General features: G+C 42.5%; 1 protein-coding gene across 2 annotated transcripts; it reads left to right on the top strand.

Moving 5' to 3' along the window:
• The first annotated feature begins 6,793 nt into the window (after nucleotides 1-6,793).
• pfkfb1 (6-phosphofructo-2-kinase/fructose-2,6-biphosphatase 1) lies at nucleotides 6,794-24,007 on the top strand. 2 transcript variants are annotated; one of them, XM_047390200.1, is made up of 15 exons: nucleotides 6,856-6,970; nucleotides 14,105-14,268; nucleotides 15,025-15,150; nucleotides 15,303-15,399; nucleotides 16,269-16,335; nucleotides 17,004-17,078; nucleotides 19,004-19,060; nucleotides 19,137-19,258; nucleotides 19,339-19,546; nucleotides 19,643-19,789; nucleotides 20,761-20,865; nucleotides 21,618-21,747; nucleotides 21,860-21,922; nucleotides 21,996-22,060; nucleotides 23,309-24,007. In XM_047390200.1, exons 2-15 carry the CDS (start codon nucleotides 14,178-14,180, stop codon nucleotides 23,366-23,368), a joined length of 1,413 nt encoding a protein of 470 aa, XP_047246156.1. In that variant the 5' UTR covers nucleotides 6,856-6,970; nucleotides 14,105-14,177; the 3' UTR covers nucleotides 23,369-24,007. The 2 variants fall into 2 exon arrangements, with proteins under 2 accessions (XP_047246231.1, XP_047246156.1); XM_047390275.1 differs by lacking the exon at nucleotides 14,105-14,268 and having other exon boundaries at nucleotides 6,794-6,970.
• Nucleotides 24,008-24,067: the final 60 nt, after the last annotated feature.

The following is a 24,067-nucleotide window of genomic DNA, read 5'->3' as shown; positions in this document are numbered from 1 at the left end:
CAATCTTCCTCAGGGTCCGGTCACCTCTTCTCGTTGTGCAGCGTTTTCTGCCACACTTTTTCCTTCCCACAGACTTCCCACTGAAGTGCATTGATACAGCACTCTGGGAACAGCCTATTCGTTCAGAAATTTCTTTCTGTGTCTTACCCTCTTGCTTGAGGGTGTCAATAGTGGCCTTCTGGACAGCAGTCAGGTCGGCAGTCTTACCCATGATTGGGGTTTTGAGTGATGAACCAGGCTGGGAGTTTTAAAGGCCTCAGGAATCTTTTGCAGGTGTTTAGAGTTAACTCGTTGATTCAGATGATTAGGTTCATAGCTCGTTTAGAGACCCTTTTAATGATATGCTAATTTTGTGAGATAGGAATTTTGGGTTTTCATGAGCTGTATGCCAAAATCATCTGTATTAAGACAATAAAAGACCTGAACTATTTCAGTTAGTGTGCAATGAATCTAAAATATATGAATGTTAAATTTTCATCGTGACATTATAGAAAATAATGAACTTTATCACAATATGCTAATTTTTTGAGAAGGACCTGTATTTTAACTATCCCACACAAACCCTCTGTACACACCGCAAATATAAAACTGTTCTCTTCTAATGCTTGCTTTGCCATTTCTGTGCAAACATTATGATCAAATGCATCTAACAAAAATCACAGGGTTAAAATTATATTTCTGTGTTATAAGAACTAAGCTTAATGTATTACTGACACAAGTACATCACAGTCAAAGATGGCTAACATCCTTTCAAACATTAATTAATGGTTGGCACAGTTAGATATTTTTAATCACATGAATTTAAAACAAGTTAATCTTAACCGGAAAAAAGCTGTTTTATAGTAAACCTGAGCAAATTCATATCAAATTATAACATGAAAAATTCAGAATGCACAAATGTTTTCTTTTATTCAAATCAGTGGTTGCATTTTACACGCTCTTTGTGTTGCATCCTGTTCTCAGAAACCAGAGAAGGAAGCATAAAGAGAAGCTTTTCTTCAATGACTTGAAGCTGTGTTTGTGCATGTTAAAGCTGAAAGCTTGTGGCTGCAAAACTTATATACTTATTGAAAATGGAAAATTCATCTTAATGACTTTTTCTGTTTATGATGCTATCATTACAGGAAAATAAGAAGTTCATTATTTGCATTTCTGACAGTTTGCATTTCATTCACTTCCCTGCCATGAAGATGTTGTTGCAGTGTTTGAATGTAGATAATGCAGGAAAATACATTGTCATTTAGTGCTATGTAAAAGTATTTGCCCCCCTACAGATTTATTAAATCTTTGCTTTTTGTCACACTTAAATCTTTCAGATCATGTGAAAGGCCAGGCCTTTGCATGATATTTAACCAGATAAGCCATAGATCCAGAATGCAATGTGGAAAAAGACCAGACAAAAGGAAGCATTCCAAAGCTTTTGGATACATTTTATTTGGAAACCTTTAGGAAACCTATAGTTTATACATGTTACATATACCACTTACCCAAATGCTGCCACTTAACAAGTGATGTTTTCAATAGATATTAGATTTTAGCAACATTTGTTCTGCCCGTGTTCTATTGGATCTATTTTAGGTACAACCGGGGCTGAGTAGGGACCACATGTGAACAGACTGCTAGTCACTGATTGGCCATGGGACCAGAAGAAATGAGAATGTTTTCAAGGACATAGTGCATGGAAAATTTAATAAAACTCAAGAACAATAAAATAACAATAAGAGCTGCCTGTAATCAGACTGCCTGCATTGGGTCAAATGGGAGGAAGACCACGCTGAATCCACGGAGTGCGTCTATTCAATATCAAACTCGTACTCGTCGTCTACCACCGGGTCATGGGGGTAGCACACTCAGCAGAGCCACCCACACGTCCTTCTCCCCAGACACCTCCTCCAGCTCCTCCAGGGGGAGACCAAGGCGTTCCCAGGCCAGCCGAGAGACATAGTCCCTCCAGCGTGTCCTGGGCCGTCCCCTGGGCCTCCTCCCGGTGGGACGTGCCTGGAACACCTCCCGAGGAAGGCGTCCAGGAGGCATCCAGTATAAATGCCCGAGCCACCTCAACTGGCACCTCTCGATGTGCCTGATTGCCCTACGGAGGAAGCTCATTTCAGCCGCTTGTATCCAGGATCTTGTTCTCCCGACCGGTAAATTGAGTGCCTCGCTTTTCAGCTCAGCTCTCTCTTCACCACAACGGACCGGCACAGCGCCCCCGTTACTGCGACGGCCGCACCGATCCATCTGTCGATACTTGAACTCCTCCACTTGAGACAGGAACTCCACTCCAACTTGAACAGGACAAGCCACCCTTTTCCAGTCGAGATCCATGTCCTCGGACTTGGAGGAGCTGATCTTCATCCCAGCCGCTTCACACTCAGCAGTGAACCGCCCCAGCGCATGCTGTGGGTCTTGGCTAGAAGGAGCCAGCAGGACCATGTCATCTGCAAAAAGAAGAGACGTAATCCACTAGTCCCCAAACCAGACCCCCTCCGGCCCTTGGCTTCGCCTAGAAATCCTAAAAGTTATGAACAGGACCGGTGACAAAGGGCAGCCCTGCCGGAGTCCAACATGCACCGGGAACAGGCCCAACTTAGTGCTGGCAATGCGGACCAAACTCCTGCTCCGCTTGTACCAGATGGCCCCTAATAAAGGGCCCCCAATTCCATACTCCTGCAGCACCCCCCACAGGGCACCACGAGGGACACAGTCGAATGCTTTCTCCAGGTCCACAAAACACATGTGGACCAGTTGGGCGAACTCCCATGAACCCTCGAGTACCCTGCAGAAGATGTAGAGCTGGTCCAGTGTTCCACGGCCAGGACGAAAACCACACTGGTTTGGTTTGACTATCGGCCAGACTCTCCTCTCCATTACCCTGATGTAGGCCTTACCAGGGAAGCTGAGGAGTGTGATCCCCCTATAGTTGGAACACTATACACTCCAGTCACCCTTCTTATGAAGGGAGACTGGAGAGGCACTGTCCCCAACCGCCACGCAATGTTGAAGATGCACGTCAACCATGACAGTCCCACCACATCCAGAGATTTGAGGTACTCAGGGCGGATCTCATCCTCCCCCGAAGCCCTGTCACCACAGAGCTTTTTAACCACCTCGGTGACTTCAGCTTGGGTGATGAAAGAGTCTAAGCCCAAGTCCATAGCCTCTGCTTCCACCAGGCAATGCGTGATGGCAGGATTGAGGAGATCCTCGATGTACTCCCCCATAATAAGTCCCCAGTCGAGGTCAACAGCTCCTCACCCCCACTGTAAACAATGTTGGCAAAGCACTGCTTCCCCCTCCTGAGGCGCCGGACGGTTTGCCAGAATCGCTTTGAGGCCAACCGGTAGTCCTTCTCCATGGCCTCACCGAACTCCTCCCAGGCCAGCCCGCAGCACGCTTGGCCTCAAGGTACCCGTCAGCCACCTCAGGAGTCCGATAAGCCAACCGCAGCTGATATGACTCCTTCTTCAGCTTGACGCCGTTGTCCCCCACCGGGTTACGGGGATTGCCGCCGCGTCAGGCACCGCAGACCTTTCGGCCGCAGCTATGGGCAGCAGCATCGACAATAGATGCGGAGAACATGGTCCACTCAGACTCTGTGTCTCTAACATCCCGCGGAATCTGGAAAAAGCTCTCCCAGAGGTGGGAGTTGAATACAACTCTGGCCAAGGGGTCCGCCAGACGTTCCCAGCAGACCCTCACTATGCGTTTGGACCAGTCAAGTCTGTCCGGCTTTCTCCTCTTCCAGCGGATCCAACTCACCACCAGGTGGTGATCAGTGGACAGCTCAGCCCCTCTCTTCACCCATGTGTCCAAAACATGCGGCCGAAGGTCTGACGACATGACAACAAAGTCGATCATTGACCTCCTGCCTAGGGTGTCCTGGTGCCAGGTGCACTGATGAACACTCTTATGCTTGAACATGGTGTTCATTATGGACAATCCGAGACTAGCACAGAAGTCCAATAATGAAACACCACTCGGATTCAGATCAGGGAGGCCATTCCTCCCGATCACGCCTCTCGAGATGTCACTGTCATTTCCCACGTGGGCGTTGAAGTCCTCCAGCAGAATAATGGAGTCCCCAGGAGGGGCACTATCCAGCAACCCGGATAGGGACGCCAGGAAGGCCTGGTACTCCGCAGTACCGCTCGACCCCTAGGCCAAAACGACAGTCAGAGACCTCTGCCCAACCCTAAGGCGCAAGGATACGACCCTCTCATTCACTGGGGTAAACTCCAACACGAGACGGCTGAGCTGGGGGGCAACAAACAAACCCACCCCAGCCCGCCGCCTCTCCCCGTGGGCCACTCTAGAGTAGAAAAGAGTCCAGCCCCTCTTGAGGTGATGGGTTCCATGGAGGCGAGCCCGACTATTTCTAGTCGATATCTCTCGACGTTCTGCACAAGCTCAGGCTCCTTCCCCCCCAGCGAGGTGACATTCCATATCCCTACAGCCAGCCTAAGCATCCGGAGATTGGGCCGCCAAGGTCTCCACCTTCGTCTGCCGCCCAATCCTCTTTGCACCGGTCACTCATGGTTCCCCCTGGAGGTGGTGGGCCCACTGGGGGATGGCCTCACATCTCTCGTTCGGGCCATGGCCCGGCCGGGTCCCGCGAGGAGCAACCCAGCCACCAGACGCTCTCCGACGAGTCCTGACCCCAGACCTGGCTCCAGGGTGGGACGCCGTACCAGGCGATGTCACGTGCCTCGATTTTATGGTCCTCATGAAGGTGTCTTGAACTGCTCTTTGTCTGACCCATCACCTAGAGCCTGTTTGCCATGGGAGACCCTACCAGGGGCATTTGAGCCCCAGGCAACATAGGCTCTACGATCATTAGAGCACTCAAACCCCTCCACCACGTTAAGGTGGCATTTCAAGGAGGGGATATTCAATATCCAACCTAAAACTAACTTCACCACAGTCAAAAGTGTTGAACTTTGTTTCACAGCTTAAAAGCCTTTTAGTTACACATGCTGCGGATGTGTTGGTTTTGTGAACAGTCCTAACCTCACTTAGGAGGTTCTCCATGCACGTTCCAATGGGAGAAGAACACAGGCCATGCGGGGCTTTATGAGAAAGACAAAAACTTCCTCATGAAGCTAAATTTGTACTTCTTCAGCCAGACATTGGACCTTTACCAGTCCAGACAGCAGTGTCTCTCCTCTCCGTTTCTCCTTTTTTTTTATCGTTTCACATACATTATATCAATTGGACATCTGATCCTTTGAAGTGCATTGAGAACATGTTTAAGTGGACAGATACATACTGTTTACAGTACAGTTTCAGCTTTACTTTATCTTTAACATTTGATACAAATTTTGCAGCCACAATCTTTCAGCTTTAACATGCACACGCACAGCTTTAAGTCAGTAAAGAAAAGCTTTTCTTTTGCTTCCTTCTCTGGTTTCTGAGAACAGAATGCAACAGAAAGGACGTGTACAATTCATAACACTGGTTTGAATAAAAGAAAACATTTATGCAATCTGTCACACAGTAACTCAGGGCTGTCTGGTTATTTTTATGGGGAGAACACAGTTATATAATGGGCCTGGCTGATGTAATTTCTTGTTAAGATTTTGGGCTGACAGAATATGACGATTTTGCTTTAAGAGAAGCATAAGATATTTACTGTTGCAGTCCACTGTACAATCATTCATAGATTAGATTGTGTACTAACTACATACGTTTGACAACCTGTCTTATTCGCTTGTTTTAACCAAAGATTTAAAAAAACCAATGTATTATATAAAGGTTATCCTTTGAGTTTTGGCTATAGATATCTACATTTGTTAAAGGGCCATGCAGAGCCTCGAGAAATCTAAATAATTTTTGCATTTTGTCATGTTACAACTGCCGACTCCAATGTTTTTTATGAGATTTTGTGCAACAGATAATTTGATAATTGGAAAGAATATTATGCATTGTTTAAAAGATTTTCTACATTTTTTTAACCTGCTGCAAGGCAACTGGGACTTCTGAAGGAAAACTGAACAGGAGTTAATTTATGGGTATTAGAGTAAAAGGGGATAAATACAAATGCACAAACGCTTTTTTAGATTTTTATTGGTAAAAACAAATTCAAAACAATAAATACTTTTATTTCCAATACACAAGTATGTACTATTTTTGTTGGTCTAACACAAAATATGTCAGCATAGAATTTCTTCAATGAAAAGTACCACAATGATAATTTTCAGGTCAAGTGATTTAGCTAAAAGTATATTCATAGGATTTTATTTGTTGTAATGTCTGAAAAAATACAATTTAATTTGTGTTGCTTAGTTTCACAATAAAAATATTTTACCAAGTATGTATTTAAAAATTTTGTAAGACTTTTTTGTATGGTTGTTTTAAATGTTAAGAAGGTTTAACTACAGAAACCTTTTGTTTTGCAGGAGAGAGAGCAAGAAGGGCTCTTTGGATTGAAAAGAACAGGGATCATGGTCTTGTACATAACATCCTAATAAAATTGTTTTTAGTTATAGAGTCAAAAAATGTTGAACAGTTCATGGGGTGTGAATACTTTTGCAAGGCACTTGCTACATTGTCAAAATTAGCACCATCACAGCTGCCCACTGAAGTGGAAACGCACACAGTCTGATTCTATTATTGTAGCCTCAACTCTATGCGTGGCAAAAACCAACTTCTGATTGCCCTTTGCCTTTTCTACGATGCTCGCTCTGAGTACTGCTTCTCTGTGTACATTGCGAACTTTGGCCGTGGCAAATAGAAAAGGACAAGTCCAGCCTGCTGCTATCATATGTCCCCCGATCCACATAAGTAATGGCATAGAGAGGAGGGAAGTGGCTTGAGAATGCTTTGACGGTGGGGTCAGTTTCTTTAAAAAGATCTCTACTGCCACATGATCCTGTTTGTAATTGTGATGCAGTGGTTGCTTCACTGGAGGCTTTGCAAAGAATGGAGCCTTCCCAACTGGAATATGTGAGGCGCCGCAGGTGTGACAGTGCAGGTGAGCCCTCTCACGCCATAGCACGGTTTGTATTAATGTATAACACTGGTGTGTGTACAGGCTGACTGAGTCCAAGTTAGTTAAAAAACAGGTCTGTGTCGTCATGCTTCATAAACCCGGTGGAGTACTGATTCTCTTTTTTAGTGTAGAAACTTTAAAGTTGGACAAAATGGCCTAATATTCGTGATCAGTTTAAGCAGGACTTTGCTATTTTCTCCACAGGCACTTTTTTGATGTGTGATAAACACCTTCATTCACTTTAAGAAATGAGAATTAAGGAGTGGTTGAAGACCTAGTCTCCCCAGCACAGGTCTCTAAAGGATTTTTTTGTGAAAAAACCAGGGTTAAAAAAAGAACAGGAAAAGCTTCATTGTAAAAGGGAAAGAAGATAGTGATGAAAATGTGCATGTTGTTGTTTCAGTGTCCGTAGTTTGAAATCTTAAAAGGGCAAATGCCACACAAGTTTGCATGTTGTTTATATGAAGAGAATACATTGGCCCCACACACAGTTTCAAATAAATGGAATGTTGTGGTGAGCTGCACGGTGGCACAGTTGGTAGCACTGTTGCCTTGCAGCAATAAAGTCCTAGAGGTTTGTATCCCAGTCTGGGGTCTGCATGGAGTTTGTATGTTCTCCCTGTGCATGTGTGGGTTCTCACCAGGTACTCCGGCTTCGTCCCACAGTCCAAGTACATGGCTGTTAGGTTAACTGGTCTCTCTAAATTGCCCTCAGGTGTGAATGGGTGTGTGCATGGTTGTTTCTCCTGTGTGTCTCTGTCATCCAAATGTCAAACTTAGTTTAAATCATGTTTATACAGATAACACTTAGGCTGAGTTGTAAATCTAAGCATATTTAATAAAATAATTAAACATGTATAGATTTCAGTTCTTATATAAATTTTATTTTGCCCTGTTGAGCTCAGATGTTAATACTGTCTTAGTAGAGGATGGAAACTATGAGAAGAAGATTTAAGAATCCTTCATGAGGACTAGTAGATCAAGGCATGTGACATCGCCTAGTACAGCGGAGCCAGGGTCCCACCCTGGAGAGAGGCCTGGGGTCGGGACTCGCCGGAGAGCACCTGGTGGCTGGGTTGCTCTTCGCGGGACACTGCCGGGCCAAGCCCGAACGAGAGACGCGAGATCATCCCCCAGTGGGCCCACCACCTGAAGGGGGAACCGTGAGGGACCGGTGCAAAGAGGATTGGATGGCGGACGAAGGTGGAGACCTCGGCGGCCCGATCCCCGGATGCTTAGGCTGGCTCTAGGGACGTGGAATGTCACCTCGCTGGGGGGGAAGGAGCCTGAGCTTGTGTGGGAGGTCGAGAGATATCAACTAGAAATAGTCGGGCTCGCCTCCATGCACAGCGAGGGCTCTGGAACCCATCTCCTCGAGAGGGGCTGGACTCTCTTCTACTGTGGAGTGGCCCACGGGGAGAAGCGGCGGGCTGGGATGGGTTTGCTTGTTGCCCCCCAGCACAGCCATCTCGTGTTGGGGTTTACCCCAGTGGATGAGAGGGTCGAATTCCTGCGCCTTCGGGCTGTGGACGGCTTTTTGACTGACGTTTCGGCCTACGGGCCGAGCAGTAGTGTGGAGTACACGGCCTTCTTGGCGTCCCTGTCGGGGTTGCTGTATAGTGCCCTTCCCAGGGACTCCATTATTCTGCTGGGGGACTTCAACGCACATGCGGGAAACGACAATGACACCTGGAGAGTCATGATCGGGAGGAATGGCCTCCCCGATCTGAATCCGAGTGGTGTTTTGTTATTGGACTTCTGTGCTAGTCACGGATTGTCCATATTGAACACCATGTTCAAACATAAGGGTGTCCATCAGTGCACTTGGCACCAGGACACCCTAGGTAGGAGGTCAATAATCAACTTTGTTGTCGTATCATCAGACCTTCGGCAGCATGTTTTGGACACTCAGGTGAAGAGAGGGGCTGAGCTGTCCACTGATTACCACCTGGTGGTGAATTGGATCCACTGGAGGAGGAGAAAGCCAGACAGACTTGGCAGGCCCAAGCGCATAGTGAGGGTCTGCTGGGAATGTCTGGCGGAGCCCTCGGCCAGGGATGTATTCAACTCCCATCTCCGGGAGAGCTTTGACCAGATTCCGGGGGATGTTGGAGACATAGAGTCCGAGTGGACCATGTTCTCCGCATCTATTGTCGATGCTGCCTGTAGCTGCGGCCGTAAGGTCTGCAGTGCCTGTCGCGACGGCAATCCCTGAACCCGGTGGTGGACACCGGCAGTAAGCTGAAGAAGGAGTCCTATCAGCTGTGGTTGGCTTGTGGGACTCCTGAGGCGGCTGACGGGTACCGTGAGGCCAAGTGTACCATGGCCCGGGCTGTGGCAGAGGCAAAAACTCGGGCCTGGGAGGAGTTCGGTGAGGCCATGGAGAAGGACTACCGGTTGGCCTCGAAGCGATTCTGGCAACCTGTCCGGCGCCTCAGGAGGGGAAGCAGTGCTTTGCCAACATTGTTTACAGTGGGGGTGGGAGGCTGCTGACCTTGACTGGGGACGTAATCGGGTGGTGGAAGGAGTACTTCGAGGATCTCTTCAATCCTGCCATCACGCATTCCCTGGTGATAACAGAGGTCGGGGACTCGGGGTTGGACTCTTTCATTACCCAAGCTGAAGTCACCGAGGTGGATAAAAAGCTCCGCGGTGGCAAGGCTTCTGGGGTGGATGAGATCCGCCCTGAGTACCTCAAGTCTCTGGATGTTGTGGGGCTGTCATGGTTGACATGCATCGTCAACATTGCGTGGCGGTCGGGGACGGTGCCTCTGGACTGGCAAACTGGGGTGGTGGTCCCTCTTCATAAGAAAGGTGACTGGAGGGTGTGTTCCAACTACAGGGGGATCACACTCCTCAGCCTCCCCGGTAAGGCCCATGCCAGGGTATTGGAGAGGAGAGTCCGGCCGATATTCGAACCTCGGCTTCAGGAGGAGCAGTGTGGTTTTCGTCCTGGCCGTGGAACACTGGACCAGCTCTATACCCTCTACAGGGTAGTTGAGGGTTCATGGGAGTTTGCCCAACCGGTCCACATGTGTTTTGTGGACCTGGAGAAAGCATTCGAATGTGTCCCCCGGGATGCCCTGTGGGGGGTACTCCAGGAGTATGGAATCGGGGGCCATTTATTAGGGGCCATCCGGTCCCTGTACAAGCGGCGCAGGAGTTTGGTCCGCATTGCCGGCACTAAGTCGGACCTGTTCTCGGTGCATGTTGGACTCCGGCAGGGCTGCCCTTTGTCACCGGTCCAGTGGATTTCGTCTCTTCTTTTTGCAGATGACATGGTCCTGCTGGCCCCCTCTAGCCAAGACCTACAGAATTCGCAGCCGAGTGTGAAGCGGCTGGGATGAAGATCAGCTCCTCCAAGTCAGAGGCCATGGTACTCGACTGGAAAAGGGTGGCTTGTCCTCTACAGGTTGGATGGGAGTTCCTGCCTCAAGAGGAGGAATTCAAGTATCGCGGGGTCTTGTTCACGAGTGAGGGAAGAATGGAGCGGAAGATTGACAGACGGATCGGTGCAGCTGCCGCAGTAATTTGGGCGCTGTTCCGGTCCGTTGTGGTGAAGAGAGAACTGAGCCGAAAAGTGAAGCTCTCGGTTTACCGGTTGGTCTACGTTCCTACCCTCACCCATTGCCATGAGCTTTGGGTCATGACCAAAAGAACGAGATCTCGGATACCATTGACTGAAACGAGCTTCCCCCGTAGGGTGGCCGGGCACTCCCTTAGAGATAGGGTGAGGAGCTCGGCCATCCGGGAGGGACTCGGAGTAGCCCTCCACATCGAGAGGAGCCAGTTGAGGTGGCTCGGGCATCTATACCAGATGCCTCCTGGATGCCTTCCTCGGGAGGTGTTCCAGGCACATCCCACCAGGAGGAGGCCCAGGGGACGGCCCAGGACACGCTGGAGGGACTATGTCTCTCGGCTGGCCTGGGAACGCCTTGGGCTCCCCCCGGAGGAGCTGGAGGAGGTGTCTGGAGAGAGGGACGTCTGGGTGTCTCTGCTGAGTCTGCTGCCCCCGCGAAGACGGCGAGTACGAGTATGAGCTCAGATGTTAATTCTGTCTTAGTAGAGGTGGAAACTATGAGAAGGTTTCTTCATCTTGGTCTTTCAACTCCAGATCATTCGGGGAACAGCTTATAATGTTTCCTGATGTTGAGATATTTTGCATTTAAAGATGGAGCTAGGTTACTTTTAAAATGGTTCAACGTAAAATATTTTCCTCAAGAGAAAGTTAGCATGATTCTATCTGACTGAATTACATAATATTTTACGACAGATCAGGATGAAAAGAACAACATCGAGAATTTAAGCATTTAAAATGAGCGTCCTCTGTAGAGTGGGCGGGTTCTTGCCCGGCTTTGGCTGGCTGAGGACAAGCTTGGAGTAGAACCGCTGATCCTCCGCATCAAAATAATTCAGCTGAGGTTATGCAGGCATCTGATCCAGATGCCTTTTTGGCACCTAACTTAGGAGGTTTTCCAGGCATGTCCCACTGGGAGAAGACCCCGGGACAGACGTAGGACTTACTAAAGGGACTGTATTTCCCTTTTGGCCTGGAAATACCTGTAGAACTTTAGAATGAGCTGGAGACTCCTCTCGGGACTGTTACCCCAAAGACCTGGTCTTAGATAGGTTGAGGACAGTAAATGAATGGATGGATAGGTTTTGTTTGACACTATTACCAAATATGCATCAAACATGAAATTCAGATTTGTAAACCTGACTTTTATGATACTTCTAGTGCTCTTGGGGGCCATCTTTTGGATTTTGGATTCTACGCAGCTTCTTACATTGCTTATAACTTGGCCTGCTCTAATCACACATTTAGTGCTCCACAAACTGGTGGTGAACATGTTGTTACAATGTTTTAGTGCATAAACGGGGGTGAAGTCCATTATCATCTAATTGTAAAGATAATTATATTAATTGGACAAACCCATTTGCAAGGCAAGGTAAAGTTTCAGATGACGTCTTTCATTCATTCCAAGTTCCAACCTCAGAGAACAATTGAATACATCATATGAACAGCAAAAGGCTCAAGTGACCTAATTTCTTAAACAACTGTGTAAAAATCTTTTTAACTAAATAAAATATCGCTTATTTTTTAATTCTAAAACAACAAAAAAACAAAAATAAATAAATGAGAGAAATCACTTGAATAGTCGGCTTAAACAAGCATTAGATGACACAAGGGCCAAAAACCACAACAAAACAAAATGTTAACATATCTATTAACATTATAAAATCTATAAACCTTAATCTGGACAAGTCTGGACATTGTCTCACTTCATCAAATCAACCAGTCATCAGTAGTATTTTTAATTACTGTAAGTTGAGAGAGAGATGTGCTGTAAAGAGGAAGCTCAGACTAACAACACAAAATGGCTTCGAATTTGTGTTCTGGAACATTTTACCTGATGATTATCAGCAAATCAAGCAGCCAGTGCAATCATTTTGCATTAAACTCAACAATTTCCCATATTCCTGTCACTAAGTATCTTTAATATGACACGTAAGATGTAGTTGTCGATGTCAGTCATACTTTATACATGCACCACTGAATGACCTCAGTTTAAAGTGAACACTTGATAAACCCAAACTTTTTCTCAAAGAACAGGGAATTGCTAAGACTAGTTTTACATCTGAGAGTATAAAGTTACATTCTTTTACATAAATAATATTTAGCTACTTATGAAGCAGAGTTCTTTAACATTAGATAAATATTGCTATTCGGGTGATTTAGAAAATGATTACATTTCTTCAATGGATTAAGTAGTTAGGGTAGTGCACGTGTTCAGCATAATTGTAACTGTGCCAAAATTCCCTTGTGACCCGTGGTAGCCAGATGATTATAAAATATTGGATGTATTTGATGCAAGTGTGGCATATTGCTGCTCTACATGGTGCATATCTGGATATCCCAAACTATAGTTTCACCATAAGCGTGCATATTTTAAGTAGGACCAGAAAGTAATTTTACTTCCACTGAACATCTGTTAACTTTTATTCAAATAAGGAAGTTGCTTTTCAGTCATTGCTGTCAATCGGCGAAGGTAAAATGACGAAGATGACTTTCTGCGTGCGTCAAGAGGACCGCATTTTTAATTAGCACACATAAAATGTGTCATGCACGACATGAGCCAGGGCTTTGAAATTCTAAAAACAACTTATTTGCCCCATTTTACAGATACTGAGCAGAGATGATGTTATGGGCATGACGGCAGATGTGTCAGTAACCACAAAGGAAGTTTTTCAGAGAAATAGAGGACCATGCTAAATGTGTTCAAATAAATGCGAGTGAGTATTTCTTGAGTTGTTTTCTCAGGCTACAACAGGAAACCAAACAACAGACTCAAGAGGTTTGTATAAGTAGTTTGAGTTTGTTGAACTCTGGTGCAGTTCACCTACAGAGGGAAGCGCAAATGTACCATCAAGAAGACCACAGAGAAGAGCAACATGTTAAATAGCTCTCTGCCTTTCCTGCTACTCAATCATTTGTTATTAGTGAGAAAAACTGAACAGGATGGATTTTTTTGTTTTCTTCATGCTTTTTCGTCCAGTCAGTTTATGTGAAAATGAACCAAACCGAATAAAGGTGCTCTTTCCAGGCAACCCTTCTAAAAAAGTCATACTTGTCTGTTCTTCTTCTAACTATACAACGATGAAGCCTGGAAAGTCTCCGGTATAATTTTTCTTTCCTGGGACGCTTTGACAGATCTTGGTTTTTGTATTTATTAGATCGTTACCTGCAGATTTAAATTAAAGGTACAACCTGCCCTCTAGTGGTAATCCAAGGATATTGCGTCTGATGCACTCAGATTTCTATATAAACAAATGAGGAACCAAGTGTACTCATCTGAATTCATGAGCAGTTCCCTCTAGTGTTACTTGTCAAACTAGCAGGACAAGTTGCTCTTACCAGTTACCAGGATAACATACTAGGAATAATTAGGAATGATTATTTGCTGTCGGAGGTCAAATAAGAGACTTTGGCAGGTCTGGTTATAAGTTTTAAATAATAAAACAGATGGTAAGGCTGACAAGCAGGTCCTCCCCCTCTTCTGTTCATCAAGTACTTTTCTTTAGCAACAGTCAACTGATCTGCTGTTCTCCATGTAGTCACAGGAAGGCACACAGATCACAGAACTGTGCACCTCACTCCTCCACCAGACTCATTGCTGTGACTGACACCATGTCCACAGAGCATAAAAACGTAACACAGACCCCTCTGCTGAAGATCTTGGTGCTGTGGATGGGATGTAACTTGAACCATGGGAAGGGATGTAAGTCTTGTGAAAATCCTTAGTTTCAGAGTGACATTTCAGTGCTTTCACCAGAGCTTTCCTGACGTTTCTTTTTTTTGCTCTGCCTTCACTTTCTTTGTTTAAGCCATTGTCTTTCTTTTAGTCAAATACTTTCTACGGAAAGATGTTAGTCTCTGGTGGTTCTGATCTTTACTAATAACCCAACTTAGCATCAGCATGAGGAAAACAGATTAGTTAAAAACATGATGTCAGCTTACCGTACATTTGCTAAATCAGGTCAGAGCTGGCACTCTGTGCAGTCTGACGTGGTCCTCAGAGCATTTTGCTGATACATCGTAAATCATTCAAAATTAAATGATATGGAGGCTGAAACTTTTGTTGTCCCAGTATATACTCAGTCCTCTAGGTACCTGCCGTGTAATTCACTGGTATATTTTCTAACCAAGGAGTGACAAATGTTATACAACTCCATCATATCCGTGAAAGACAAAAAGATTATTTGAAGATCCGATTTTCTTTTAATCATTGTGGTTTTATTGAATATCTTTAAGCAATAGAAAAGTCTGAAGCAATGTTTTGGTGGTTTTCACTTGCACATCTTGAGGCAAATAAAGGCAGCTTTCCCCAGTTTCCCCGGGGAACACTGAGCCCTACTGAGCTGGATTGCATCTAACTCTGAATATGAGACGGATGCTGTGTTCCTGAATATTTAATCACCAATCCAGTCCAGAATTACAGCTTTGATCTGTGTTGTGGTCTATGTTTTCCTATCAGCGTCTGTGCCGCAGTTCTGTAACTCCCCAACAGTGATTGTGATGGTAGGATTGCCTGCCCGAGGGAAGACATACATCTCCAAGAAGCTCACTCGCTACCTAAACTGGATTGGCGTTCCAACAAAAGGTCAGTTTTCACCATTAAATTCTTAAAATCACTGTTGTATTCATTTTTGTATTTTTCTTTATTCATCTTGAAGTTAGCTCAGTGCTGTGTTGTATCTGTTTTTGTGTTGTTTTTTTGCCCAAACCAAAAGATTTTCTTTGAATTTCCAACAGTTTTTAATGTAGGCCAGTACCGCAGAGAGGCAGTCAAGACCTACAAGAACTTTGAGTTCTTTAAATCTGACAACGAGGAGGCCATGAGGATCCGCAAGTAAGTACAAAGCAAATGAAAACGCCTTAAACGGGAACAGACATTGCAGATATTTCCCTTGATTTTCCTTTGACTTTTAAACTTTTGTATAGATATGTGTTTCTTTTGAAGCGATTCATCAAAACATAGTGACTGATAAACAGGGAATGGTGTTTTAAGTTATCTGGCACAGCGCTAAATTTGTCCAGCAGACTGGGTGTGGTTTTTGTCATTTGGTCATCATAAATCTGAGCAATCAAAGATCACATGTGGGGTTCCTCAAGGCTTCATTGTTAGACAATTTTTATTCAATATCAACATGATCCCCCTATCTTAGAGTATTTTAATTTACTTTACTTATGCTGAGGAAACACAGCTTTGTATTTCTGTGTCACAACATGACCGCAGTGCCAAACCGACACTGAATGACTGTGCCTGTAGTATCGATGGGTTGAGAGGCCAGAATTACCTTAAATGTATTTCTCCTTCTTCTGTAAAGCACATTGAATTGCCTTCTGTATCAACAATGCTATTAAAAATAAAGATCTAATGGGAGTTCCTCAAGGCTTCAATCTCGAGCCTCTTTTGTCATTATTAACACAATCCCCTAACTTGGATTGTAGTATTACAATTTACCATTCCAGTGCATATTTATCACAACTTTGTATTTCTGTGTTCCCAGAAAAAACAGTGCCTTACTGAGCTGTTTTCTAGAATAATGGAATATTTGACTGGGTCAAAATTTCCTTTACAGTATTTTTGTGTCTGTAAAGCGCTTTAATAAACTTCTGTATGAACGGTGCCATGTGACTCTTATTTCCACAAATGACTTAATCTTTTCTGACTCATATTGTTCATTCTTGCCTATTCAAATTTAACTTGTCTCTCAGGGCCTGCGCTTCAGCTGCTCTCAAAGATGTTGCTGCCTACTTCACAAAAGAACATGGACAAGTAGCTGTACGTAAGAGGACAATTAAAACCTTCCCTCTAATTACTTTTAAAAAATACTTTTATTACTGTGGCCAGAAAGATAAAAGTGAGAGAAAACTTTCAGATTTTTTTAGCATTTCTTGACATAATTTTGAAAACAGAACATGTTCTGACCAAATATTATATATATATAAAATACTGTCTTGTTCCTTCTGGATCTCTGCAGTACGTTCAGGAAATAAGACTGGTAAAGTCAACTCAGAGAGGGGAAATTCCTAATCCAGATGGGTGTTTTAATTTTAATCATGGAATTCCCTCCTAACTACACTACCAGTCAAAAGTTTGGACACACCTTTCATTTAATTGCTTTTCTTTCTTTTTATGACTTTCTACATTGTACATACACAGTGAAGTCATCAACACTATAAAACAAAAGTAGATAGAATTATGTAGCAAACAAATATTGTGAGAGATGCTAAAACATCTTTTATATTTTCTTTCTTTAAAACTGTTGCCGTTTGCTTAGATTATTGCTAAGGGTTTCTTAGTTATTTGAAACTTGAGTGTTCTTGCTTAGTTGTAAGTCACTTCAGATAAAAATAGGATCTGATTATTACTATTGTCATTGTTAATAACATTTTTAATCCTGTGTTTTTTAGATAGTCCTATCAATAGATGTTTCCTGTGTTCCACAGGTGTTTGATGCCACTAACACCACAAGGGAGAGGAGGGCTGTTATTAATAGTTTTGCAAAAGAAAGAGGCTATAAGGCAAGTGACAGTCATTTCTGGAATCCATCTATCCATCCATTCATTATTCATCAATATGACTGAGAGACTGAAAATGGAAACAAGGGGAAAGTTCCAAATTTGAAGCCACAGCTCACTGAAAAGTACAAAGGCCCAATCACATTGCCAAAAAACAAAAATTCAAATCAATTCAACTCAAAGATACTTTATTGATCCCCGAGGGGAAATTATAATTCCAGTACAACCCATCCAAACATACATCATGACACAAGACAAGGGGGGGACGGGTCACCGAGGCTTTGCTGCCCACTCACAGGCGCTGCCCTTGTTAGATGAAAAAAGAGGCCACATTAGGTAAGTAGAGGGAAAAAAAATCATATTTCACACTTTATCTTTAGCAGGATACAGTTTGAGATTGCAAAAAACCTCAGCACAAAGAAGCAACAAGTTTACAGAACAACATCATGCTGGGAAAGGTGAAGGTGGTGTGAGGGGTGCATATGTTTATCTTGAGCATGTGAGTGTGTGCAAGTGAGTCCATGAAGCTCTGTCACAGAGGCCATTGTCCTTGATGGTACGTTGGAAGGTTCATCAACCGGCCACAAAGTTCTGAGCAGGTCCACAGATGTCCTCAGGGAAGGGAGGGGGCAGAGGGGGCAGAGCGTCATGTTTACATAACCTCCAGGAGAGGTTGAAGATAACCAGCCATCAAGGCCGTGCAGGGGAGCCAGATTCAGAAAAACAATAATCATTTGGGTTAGGCTGACTCTTAATTTTCCGTCAGCCTTGAGAGTCTCGCTGGTTCTTCTCAAAGGCGAATCCAAACAGCCAAATTCCTGGTCTTTCGCCAGATCCGAGCAAACAACTTTCTCCAAGATTTATCCCATTTCACCCCTGAGTCCAGGAACCGCAACCTGCCTGTGATTCTGTGTAAGGATCACATCCAGTCTACGATTCAGCTCACGTAACATCTCAGTCTGAGTGTTGATCGCCCTGAAGATCCCATTATACATGCCAGGCAGCCTTACAATTGCCAGAACAGCTGCTGACATTCTCCGAATTTCTCAATATGCCAGGTAACCGCTGACTCCAAAAAGCAGAAATCCTGATATCAAACATCCAATTATATACACATCTTCAACATCCTCGACTGACATTATCGACAAACACACAATCCTCCACTTCTGCCAGGAGTCCATTGTGTATCCAGAGAAAAACGTCCAGCCCGGACAAGTTGGGCTCTCCTTCACCCTGTCTTCTCCTCGAGAAAATTTGATCAATTGCATTGAGAGACCAGCTGACCAAATTCATAACTAAGAATTTGGAAGATATGCAAAAAGAGGCTCTAAAAAGAAGACAAGACACAGAGCTGAAGCAGGGCAGATATGGGAGGGTTGCGGGAGACAGAGAAAAAGCGTCCTCCTCCACCGAGAGCAGAAAAAAAAAGAAAAGAAAAGAAAAAACATTCTCCCCAAAAACGTTTGGAAAAATATTTTGTGAACTGATGAGGCAATATTGATGTTGGTCCAACCACATGTGCCAGAAAACTAAACCAGCATTTCAGAAAAAAAAAAAACCTGCAGTCATACATGATGGTAGTAGTATGATGGTCTGTGGTGCTTTGTCATACTTTGCCGCTTTTGGACCTAAATACCTTGGAACTCTGAATTCTGACCTATTAACCTCGAAACCTTGTTGGAGAATTATCTGAATTGTTTCAAGTCACTGACTGGATGCAATCTGCTGGGTTTCCTTAGACAGAAAAACTTTTTATCCAATTTGAATAAATAACTGAATCTAACTGCACTGTTCAATGGTTAGGATTAATAGGAATGTATGAACCGGACTGTTGTGAAGTGCCTTGAGACGACATGTGTTGTGAATTGGTGCTATATAAATAAACTGAATTGAATTAAATTGAATTTCAAATGACTTATTATTCGCAGGTGTTCTTCATAGAGTCAATCTGTGATGACCCAGAAATAATTACAGAGAATATCAAGGTGAGGCACAAACAAAATGTCCATATTTATTAGGAAGGAGTTGTGATTTTATTTAAATTTTATGTTAACTTTACAGCAAGTAAAATTTGGCAGCCCAGATTACATTGATCGGGATATAGAAGAGGCAATGACAGACTTTGTCCAGCGAATTGAGTGCTATAAGGCAAGCTACACATCTATAGATGATGAGAAGGACAGGTACTGAGCGATTCATGTATGTGATCACAAAAAGGTGAACAGATTATTCATTTAAGTAATTTTTTCCTTACTTTGACCAGGAAACTCTCCTACATAAAGATCTTTGATGTGGGAAGTAGATACCTGGTGAACCAAGTGCAGGATCACATTCAGAGCAGGATTGTCTACTACCTCATGAACATCCACGTCACACCAAGATCCATTTATCTGAGCCGCCATGGCGAGAGTGAACTCAACCTTTTAGGTCGCATAGGTGGGGATTCAGGCTTATCACCAAGAGGACTAAAGGTGAGTTTAGATTTAAGGAAATTCTTAAACAAATGTTTGTTTACCAGCTGAATAACGAAATAAAAATTTGTAATTACGCTACTTCTTTATCTGCAGTACGCTGATGCTTTAGCTGTCTTTATCAGAGGCCAGCAAATCAAAGACCTGAAAGTGTGGACAAGCCACATGAAGAGGACGATTCAGACTGCAGAGGCTCTGGGAGTCCAGTATGAACAGTGGAAAGCTCTCAATGAGATAGATGCTGTGAGTTTAAAACACATTAACAAAAAATATATTATTGTTTTGCAGAACTGCACTGCTACCTTGTTCCTGTGGGTGATGGTACACATGGGTCCTTGTCCACCCTTATTAGCCACACCTCAAATTGTTTAAAACCGGTTAAATATCCATCTGAGTCTAGTATGGTTAAGTTAAGACCTGTAGTTATTTTCTTGTATCTATTTCCTGACTTCTGAAGATTAAAAACAATCTACTCTACTACAATGGCGTGTTTTCTTTGTCTTTCCCATTTTAAAGAGTGGCAGGAGCATTTATGTCAGACCATATTTATAACCCAGGGAAATAAGAAGAAATTGGTTATTATTGGTTTGCACACCTACAATGTATTGAGGTACAGTGTAATTTACAAAAATGCCTCAGTTAGATTCATATCAAAGGGAATTGCTTTTGGGAATCAATAATTGTGACACCTAAAGTTTTGGTAGTGTTAACATAATACTTGTTTCCTAAATAAAATATATTTTTTAACCATGTCCTTTCTTTACAAAGTGTCTCATTAAGCGTTAGAGGTGTTGTAAGCATTTTAAAGATGTTCATGTTTAATGTTTATTCACTCATGATGATATATTAAGTCAGGTTGTATTTGTGCCGGGGTATTACATTAGGAATGCTACGGTACGTCAGTCTTTTGATCCACAACTTAGAATAAAAACTATCAAAGTTTCTAAAATATTCATGTTTCCCAGTTGAGCAAAAGAAAAGGGTTTAACATCCTCTGCAAATGAAAAATTGCCTGTGCTATGAAGTTTAATAAATGTCCAACTGACTCAACTTCACATTGTAGCAGTTTGAATAAACACTTCCATGCATGGCTGCTCTTTACTCTGCACACATTACCACTGTGATCCGCAGGTACTGCAGAGTTTTTGCAAATGAACTTACATCTTTGCTAAACATAAATATTTATGTTTCATTTAATCATTGTTTTCTCTAAGGGTGTATGTGAGGAGCTAACTTATGAGGAGATTCAAGAGAATTTTCCTGAAGAGTTTGCAATAAGAGACCAGGAGAAGTATCGTTACCGCTACCCTAAGGGAGAGGTAAGAGTTGATTTCATTAAACTTTGACCGTTTCCTACTTTATTTTGCTTTTTGACCATCTATTATGTCCAATCTTAGGATTGGCAAGCTTGTTTATGTTAAAAAGCGTTAGAATCCTCACCCTAAGCCTTGAGTTACATTTATTGCAAATGGTTTAATGGGTAAGATACGTTTAATTGGGAAAGAATTTTTAAAGTAATAATAATAAAGATATAAGAAAAAAGAATGCACTTAAAGTATTTAATAGCCAACCTACGTATTTTTCTGTTAAATGAGTACCATAAGTAAAAGCACTGTTTATACAGAATATCCAAGTAAGATAAATACATGTATTTTGTCAAACATGATTAAGTTCCACACTATAATCCTGCTGTTTAAATAAATGCCTTAAAAGCAATAGAGGTAAATAATTTACAGGCAGAAGGTTATGAATAGTTATAAATCTAGACTGTTTGTTTGTAAGCAATCAAACCTGCATATTTCCCCCTGTGTACATGCTGAAGTTCATATGGAAGGCAAAGTTATCATCTGTATGTCTTTTTAACAGGTTCTTCTTAAAGATTTAAAGCTACTTACTGGGAAATAATCTTTCTATTTTAGGGCAAAATTTTTGAGTATAAACTTTTCCCTCCCAAGCTTTACATAAGTAGTACCTTCCTCTGATAAATGATATTTGCTTAGTTGTTTGCAGTTGAGTTAAAGTATTAGAAAAAAAAAATCCAATTAATTTGATTGACCTCTTTCTGCTCCAGTCCTATGAGGATCTTGTTCATCGTCTGGAGCCAGTCATCATGGAGCTGGAGAGGCAGGAAAATGTCCTGGTTATCTGCCACCAAGCCATAATGCGCTGCCTGATTGCTTACTTTCTTGACAAACCTGCAGGTACTAAAAATCTGCCTCTAGGTGGACTGATTTCCTTCCTTCTTAGTATGTATCACCACAAAATGTTCAGGTGTAAAAGTTTCAAACACTGTTTGTAATCATCTCTGTGAAGATGAACTGCCTTATCTTAGATGTCCCCTTCACACGGTGCTTAAACTCACACCAGTAGCCTATGGTAAGCAGTAAATTGTACATCATTGATTGATTATCTCCGAATACCTTCCTGACCTTGTGGTTTTTCCTGCCAGGATGTAAAGTTGAGTCATTTTTCCTCAATATTGAAGCTGTCAACACACACAGAGAGAAGCCAACGGTAAGATGAACAGACACATATTTACTCTATGTAGACTGAAGGTTTGAATGACAGATGTTGTACAGAATTACCTGTTGACAGCGACCATGACCACAACATGTCCTGAACATGAGCATAAAGTTTAAGAAAATATATTGAGAGAAATAATAAGTTAGTGGAAACAGCTCCTCGTGGAGCTAACTAGTCAGGTGAGCTGCGTAGAAACAGAAAAGGTAATGAAACAGGAAACCTGGAAAATGTTGAAAACTGAGGACACCTTGAGGACATCTAGAGAACTACATGAACCCGCGGATAATAACTGATCGGGATATATGATTCTCAAAAAAAGAGCAAAAACATGACAAAGTGTAAGTTAATTAGAACAAAAATGCATTCTGACAAGGGATAATGTCATTAATGAATAATTCATTTCTAAGTGTTAAGTTTAAAGGGGGAATTAATAAATGGTCTTTGATCAATTCTTTTACTGGAGAATAAAAAATTGAAGAGGATTACTCCCAATAGATAAATAACGTTGGCAAAGACTCAGAATTAATGTGGTCTGTGGTCTGCTCACAATTAACAGTCTAGTGTCTAGATTATACATAAATGTGCTGACTTTCGAAACTTTTCAAGAAGTAGGGAGCATAATGTTAAAAAGCTGAGGGAACTACTCAAAGGATCAACAACAAATTTGATGAAAACAAGTATCTAACTCCAAAAGACATCCAGAAGTAGAACCAGGAATACAACACACAGTCTGAAGTTTGCATATGAACTTGGTGACACATTAGGGTTTTTTCCCAGTGTAAAATAAAACCAATGTTTGTCTCTATTCTATTCAATTCAGTTTATTTATATAGAGCCAATTCACAACACATGAATTGTCTCTAGTGAACCTTCAGAGAGATTCACCAAACTCTGGAACTGCATTACCTTGTTTTACTTTGCTGTAATATGAGAAATATAATGACTTTCATAGAAAAGATATCCTGCAACATTTTCTAATTTCATTTAAAGGTTTATGTTTGAACCTCTCTGTACTTTGAAAAAAAAAAAAAAACACTTCAGTACCCTTAATAAAAGAAAAAAAAAACATTTAGTTTTAGTGAGTAAACGGCCTACTTTAAAACAAGTTCTATCAGCTGTCAAGCACAGTGGTGGGTTTATCATGATTTGGGCTTCGGTTCCAGCTAGTGGGTGAGGAAACACTAGTAGCACCTAACTGGAATTTAATTATTGTTACACTTTGTTTTCATCTGCTTGCAGAACATCACCATCAGCAGAAAGTCAGATGAAGCTCTTCAGACTGTCCCTAAGCACAACTGAAGACATCTCTGGGAGAAGTGGGCTACAGCTTTATTGAACTGCAAGCATGCAGGCCTATTACTGCTAATAGGTCTCAATAGATCTTAGAGTTGAGTTAAATGTTTTATGAGTATGAACAGTGAAGAAATGGATCATCACAGAAGAACTGAAAGAGACTGAACACTAATACAGAGTCAAATGGGCCGTCATTCCAATACCTGATTATTACAAAACCTACAACTATAAAATGTTTCTATGTCTTCTCTGTCTGGATGAGGTTCTTGATTGTCTTGGATGCATCACAAATAGGTTGTCAACTGATTTAGAGAAACCTACCCTCTGTGGAGATTTAAATAGCAGAGAAATATAGTTCATGTCCATTCGACTACAATTAGGAATCAGCACCATGGACAGCACCACAACAAACAAGACATCTTTTGTTTAGTTATACATCTCTCTGATTAAATGACAAAAAGCAGGTCGGTTTGAACTGAAACATACATAAACATATGCAAAACGGAAATGAAATAAAGCCTTTTTTTGAAGTACTTGTTTTAATTTACTAACATGCAGTTCCTCGGAAAAGTGTTATTACTCTGAATTATTTTACATTTTGTCACGTTAAAACCACAAACTTTAATAAAATTTATTCAGATATTATTCAGATTCTTAATTAGATTTAGACCTGGACTTTGACTGGGCCAATCTAACACGTGTAGG

Source organism: Girardinichthys multiradiatus, chromosome 1 (genome assembly GCF_021462225.1).
Source record: "Girardinichthys multiradiatus isolate DD_20200921_A chromosome 1, DD_fGirMul_XY1, whole genome shotgun sequence".
Classification (NCBI taxonomy): Eukaryota; Metazoa; Chordata; class Actinopteri; order Cyprinodontiformes; family Goodeidae; genus Girardinichthys; species Girardinichthys multiradiatus.
The sequence above is the reverse complement of the archived record's forward strand: the minus strand, read 5'-3'. Positions and strand labels throughout refer to the sequence as shown.

Bases quoted from the DNA above. Each gene is read 5' to 3' on its own strand.
- pfkfb1 (XM_047390200.1), top strand. From the start codon at position 14,178: ATGTCCACAGAGCATAAAAACGTAACACAGACCCCTCTGCTGAAGATC. The intron at 15,151-15,302 runs GTCAGTTTTCAC...AATTTCCAACAG, and splicing joins GATTGGCGTTCCAACAAAAG to TTTTTAATGTAGGCCAGTAC. The intron at 19,790-20,760 runs GTGAGTTTAAAA...GTTTTCTCTAAG, and splicing joins CTCTCAATGAGATAGATGCT to GGTGTATGTGAGGAGCTAAC.